Source organism: Cololabis saira, chromosome 15 (genome assembly GCF_033807715.1).
Source record: "Cololabis saira isolate AMF1-May2022 chromosome 15, fColSai1.1, whole genome shotgun sequence".
NCBI classification, from domain to species: Eukaryota; Metazoa; Chordata; class Actinopteri; order Beloniformes; family Belonidae; genus Cololabis; species Cololabis saira.
Genome location: NC_084601.1, coordinates 22,599,506 through 22,605,505, shown reverse-complemented (window position 1 = coordinate 22,605,505; position 6,000 = coordinate 22,599,506). Strand labels below are relative to the sequence as shown.

At 43.9% G+C, this 6,000-nt stretch overlaps 1 protein-coding gene across 2 annotated transcripts in view; it reads left to right on the top strand.

Moving 5' to 3' along the window:
- Nucleotides 1–1,135: 1,135 nt before the first annotated feature.
- LOC133460505 (ephrin type-A receptor 7-like) overlaps nucleotides 1,136–6,000 on the top strand; it is a 198,319-nt gene continuing 193,454 nt past the window's right edge. For both annotated transcript variants that reach the window (XM_061741090.1, XM_061741089.1), the window contains exon 1: nucleotides 1,136–1,324. In XM_061741090.1, the coding sequence (XP_061597074.1) occupies nucleotides 1,243–1,324 (82 nt within the window). In that variant the 5' untranslated portion in view covers nucleotides 1,136–1,242. The remainder of the gene's footprint in view (nucleotides 1,325–6,000) is intronic.

Below are 6,000 nucleotides of genomic sequence, written 5' to 3'. Positions count from 1 at the left end.
GCAGAACCACCTCCTGTTTTCATGACCAGACTGATTAGCTGAGTTCTTCTTTATGTGAGGATGGTAAAGAGGAACGGATGTTTAAGATTGATGGATCCCCTCCTGTTTTTCTCTGGGTTTTGGTTGTCGTAGATCTTTGCTGGGTTTGATTGATTGATTTTGATTGAAATTCTTTATTCAGTCACATCGCACTACAAACATTAAACAGAAACATTATCAAAAAATAGTGGTTGGGTTGGCATGTGGATTAGAGATACACAACAGAAAATATATTCTGAAAGTGTGACATGTTTAAGTTTCTTTCACTGCAGTTGGCCTCCCAGTTAAGTTTCAACATCAGCTCCTATAAAGTACAAAACACCTCCCCTTTTCAGTTTAAATATGACTGGATTGATGACCACAGTGTGCATATCTCTCCTACCTCTGTGGTTTGAGAAAAGTGTACCTCCGGCTGGAAAACATTGTGCATGATATAATAAAAGCTTTTATTAACTTTGTAATTTATTTCTTTATTTCAAAACAGGAACAGTGCACAATAAGACATTAATCTTGTACAAGAGAATATGCATTGTGCCAGGTTGTAGCAGCTTGCTATTTTCTACCTGTAGTCCCTGGGCAGGTTGATGGAATAGTACATAAAAATTAGTATAGAAAAAAGAAAAAATAAGTAAAAAAGCAGAACAAAGCAAAGAGACAATAGATAAATAAAAAAATGGAAGCAGAGTCAACAGAGCATGGGATCTGTCAGATATTGGCAGCTAAGATTTAAAGCTAGGCTGCACACACACACTTCATAATGTACACACACTTGTCTTGACATTAACCAACGCTTGGCAAGATGTGAGAAGGTGTGGTGACTTCTACATGAAATAATGTCTGTTGGCAGAGTATTTTGATTCTGGTCACTGGTTTTCTTATGGTGCACCAGACAAACGAACACGAGGATCTTTCAGTTCCGTCCAGGAGCGCAGATCCTCTAAAATACTCTGAACCGACGGGAATCACCAGGTGTAAAGGTTTTTATCCACGACCCGCCCCATTGGCTCCGTCCGCTGTCAATCACCGAGCTGAACCCGCCCCCCTCAGAGGTATCAAATAGAGCGCGTGCGTCGCGGGCTCCAGCACTTGCCTGTCCAGTCCGCGTCCGCTCCATCCGAGCTGCGAGTGCGTTCGGCGGCGGTGCGTCGTTGCGCATAGGCTGGACAGCGATGAGCAGATCCCCGCGGAGCTGGACGAGCAGACATGGATCCCCGCAAAAAAACGCTGCTGTCCCTGCTGTGGATTTTATTGCTGCAGGACGTGGAGGAGTGTGGCGGAGAGGAAGGTACGTGGACGCGGCTCTCCGTGGCGCACCGCGGCTCCGCGCCGTGGAGGGGTTTCCGTGGGAAGGAGAAGCAGGTTCTCCAAGGCGCGAGATTTAATGTTTAATGTTCATCAGAAGTGGTGGAATTTCTCTGAGCGTTTGTCCCACATGATGATGGTGGCGGAGAGATGCGTGTCTTTAATTTGGCAAATTTACGCGTTTGTGTTTCCAAATCCGTCTCTCGAGCTTTTCTGTTGCTGTTTGCTGTGTAAGTTTTCTTGAGTTGGAATCAGTTTAAGCGATATTTGAGTTTAAATGCTGTAAACACATAGTTTAATCATTGTGATTTTGTGGTTGGTTGTTTTTTATTCTGAGGTCCGAAGTGTTCCCTCTTTGTTCCCGGAGCTGACCTTTAGTTACAGGTCTGTTAGTTCATCTGAAAAAAAAACGCCACTTTTGTCTCTTTATCCTTTCACGGTAGCGGACAGGCTGCTGCTTCGACTACACATTCCTCCAAACATTTTAGTTTTAATTCCCTCTTAATGTGATGCGCATCATCTAGACTTGGCGCAAAGGCGGATGAGGGATCGGGATCTGGATCGGGGCTGGTGCTGCTCCTCTGCATCGGCAAAGAGGTGTTTCAGAAAGCTGCAGGGGTCCATGTGGCCTGCCTGACTGCCACATATAAATACTTTCAGCACTCAGGAGTCTGCCAAAGATCCCACAAACGGATGAATGCTCGACCTGAGCCACACCGAGATTGGGGCAACTTTGGTTCTCACTCCTCTGACGGACCTGGACTCTGACTGACCTCTGGCAGAACTCTGACTGACCTCTGGCAGAACTGTGACAGAACTGTAACGGACCTATAACAGACCTGTGACAGACCCCTGATGGAGTACAGATGAGTGGATGTGGGATGCAGATGTGCACAGCTGGAGGAAAGTGGCTGCATTGATGCACCTGCTCAGTCGTGATGGATGCTGCAGCTCTGCAGGTCAGACATGTCTTCTCTGGTCACATTCCTCGGAACGAGGTACATTTGGACTCTGGTTCCTGTGAAACCGATATTGTGATGGTGGTAATTGTCTGTGAAAGCGTCCGGATGTTGAGATTTAAACAGGTAACAGATCTTACCTCCTGTCTCTGCCAGCGGTGAGAGAGACGCATTTTGATCATGAGTGTACAGTATGTGAGCGTTTTATCTTAACACGTCCACTCTGGGACTCTGAGGTCTGTTCCAGCTTCCCGTTTGATCCAGTTTTGGTATTTAATCCGTGGAGTTTCTGGTTACAATCCGTTGTCTCATTTCACTGCTTTTTTTACTGTAAGTTTTATTCTTGGGTCTTGTTTTTTTCTTCCTTCGTTTTTGTTCTCTTGTTTCCTTTCCTTCTGAGCTGGGCTACGGCCCCGTCCGACCTCTCCTCCTCCCCTCAGGTCGTTGTTTCTCATTCGCAGCGCCTCACCGCTAACACACCTTGGCATCTCATTGGGACCTCATTTACTGCCCCTCCCTCCCGCATCCATCCTCTCCGCAGCCTCAGAACAAAAGGAGGCAGAGTCGGCGGTGATTGAGAGGCGCTCAGACCTGCGGACTTCTCTGCATTCGTGTGTTGTTGTCATAGAAATCAAAAAAAAAATCTTGATTTTGCCACACCTGGTAGCCAGGGCTGGGGATTGATTCACATGTCAAGAATCGATTAGATTCCGATTCTTAAGATTCAGAATCCATTATCAAGATTTGATTCGATCCGATTCCGATATTGATTTGGGTTAGTGCTATTAAAACAGTTTTTTGAACTGTTGCATTAATTATGACTGTGTAGTTATGCAACATATTAATACTAATATTATATTGAGATTCAACAGCAAGTATTGGCAGATAATGATGCTGTAAGGACCAATCACCTCCCAGAATGCTGATATAACTGTTTTCAGAAACATCGTGTGGGTCAGAATTATCAAACAGATCCAGGGCAGCAAACAGAGAACGTATGAAATCGGTTTTATGTTTTCCATTTTCAGTGTTTTTCGGGTTTTGCATTTTTGAGAATTTGGTTTTTAGCATTTTATGCAAATGTAACCCCAAGACAGTATATAAAGTAATGAAATATAGACAATTTATGCAATTATAACTGAAAACTTTAATGTTTTCATACCTTTAAACATATTTAAAGGCAAAACATTGTGTGCAACAAAAATCATTTTTTGGGCATAAACACAAAAATACCAAAAGTTGTAATGATGAAAAAAAATCGATCTTTAGACATATAAATCGATTTTTAGGAATTAATATGAGAATCGATTTAGAATCGGGAAATCCATTTTTTTCAGCACAGGCCTACTGGTAGCGGTAACATGATCACCTGTTTGTGATCAATAAGTCTGTTAATCTATAAGAGGCTGTAAACAACGGAGCTCCAGCAGTATGGCCTTTTAAACATCCATCTGTCCATCCTCGTGGCAGCAGGGCACCATCACTGTTGTCTCGCAGATATAAGGTTCCTGGTCTGAACCCCTGCTGGACTAGGATCAGGGTTAGATTGCATGTTCTCCCCTCGTCTCCGTGGCTTCTCTCCACCTGGCCTCGTGGTTAAAATCACCCACTCATGGGAGGCTGATCAATGATGCTAAATGGACCGTAGGAGTGCGAGTGTGCGGTTCTTTGTTCATGAGTTTTTGTTTGTTTGTTTGTATCTGCGCTGCTGAAAAGTCCGTTGGTAGCCGTGAGCAGCTATGAAGTGACAGATCTCCTGGTGGATCTGGTCTTTCCTTATTGCCCGTCTAGATCCCTTTTTAATTCTCTCCTCAGCCACCAGGTTTATGAACATCTGCACCTCAGAGTTGGATCACCAGACTTTTGCGCTCCCATTGCCTGTCCTATAAAATGAAGAAGCTGCGAGTCGCTCTTTAGCTGATTTCCGCCTCCTGACTCAGACGTCTGACTCCATCCCCCCGACCAACGACGGTGGCCTGTAGTGTGATGACGTCAGATACAGCCCGACTCAGCCGCTTAGAACCTCGGCAGAGTAGTTTGAGAAAAAAGTATCTACTCGACACACCTCGACCCCTAGTGGAAAAGCGCCAAGGCGAGGCAAGTCGAGTCGGGCTGAGTAGGTACTATTGGAAAAGCGCCATTAGTGAAAAACTCCATGTCATCTGATACCTATTCATTTGCGTCACCCACCTAATCCTGTCACAACGATGCAGCCGCAGCTTCACACAGACCTCCAGACACCCCTGTTCCTCCAGAGTCCACGCAGAAGGTCCTCCGTCCGACAGTCATGCTGTTCTGGTTGCGTTCCGTCCTCGTGGAGGATGAGTGTACTCCAGATGGAGTGCGATGCTGCTCCTTTGGACTACTGTCATCTGCTCTGTGGAGGTTTTAAAGGCCGTACTTCTGGTTGAGTGTCTCCAAGAGCAGCTCGTGTGTAAATATAGCAAATAACTGCCGGGGTGAGCTTCAGCAAAGACGGACTTGTTTTTATATCTGTTTGATTGTGGAGGTCAGAGGTAAAACCTGGACCGGGTCTTGCGGTTTCCTCCTCTCTAGACTGAACTGAACTTATCATAAACTTATCATAAACAGATTTTTGTCTTGTGGAATGAAGATGAGAACAGGTTAGCAGAGTTTACTCCAAACATCACAACCCGAGCAGCAGAATCTGCTCCACCCTGACAGCTGGATTTTAAAACGTTGGAATGGGGAATAAAAAAAGTTGTTTGGCCATCAGTCTTGATATTAAATGATGACGCTGTGATGACAGACGGGATCAGAGGATAATACGAGTCCCGAGAAACGGTGCCGATGATTGGTGTTTTTTTTAAGTGACGACTTACAATTCAAGTAAACACATGTCAATGTTTTCATCTGCAAACGTTCCTCTTGGACTGAATAGGTTTATTTTATTGTTTATTGTTAGCTTTATCTCAAACAAAACACCATCAAATTAAAAGCGTCAAAATATCAAAAAAAAGCAAAACAATTTAACAGTCTCATCCAGAAATAAAGAACAACAGCAAAATAAGGTCTTCCTCACAATATCATATATGCCATAGAAAATATAAAAATTTAAACAAAAAAAGAAAAGAAAGAAAATACAAAATAATAACAAAAAATAAATAAATACAACAGAAACAAGGTGGGGTGTGTGTGTGTGTGTGTGTGTGTGTGTTCAGAGGCAGTGGCTTCAGACCTCGCTACTCCGTTTCACATTAGAAACAAAAATCAATTCACTTTAAAACATCTCATGAAAAAGCGATCAGTTCTACTGATTACCGGACCATGAGGAACGCAAAGACCACGACGAGCTTGCATGTCGGTGTAGCTGGAGTCTGAGGTGGTTTAGTGGAAGCACCATTAAATGTTCTGTTCCAGAGTTTTCTGAATGCTGGACCCCTACACCCTCACCCGGATGCTGGGGGATCATGGGAGTTTGACCAGCTAGTCCAGATGTGCTTTGTGGACTTTGTAGTTGTAGGAGTTTGGAGTACTGCTCTGGAATTTGACTGATCAGAACACAAATCAAATCTGCTGGTTTTCAGATGTATCAGAGATAGGGTTGCAAAATTCTGGGAATTTTCAAAGTTGGAAACTTTCCATGGGAATTAACGGGAATATATGGGAATTAACGGGAATATATGGGAACTAACGGGAATAAATAAGACATTTACAGAATTGAAGGTTGGCCCTTAAC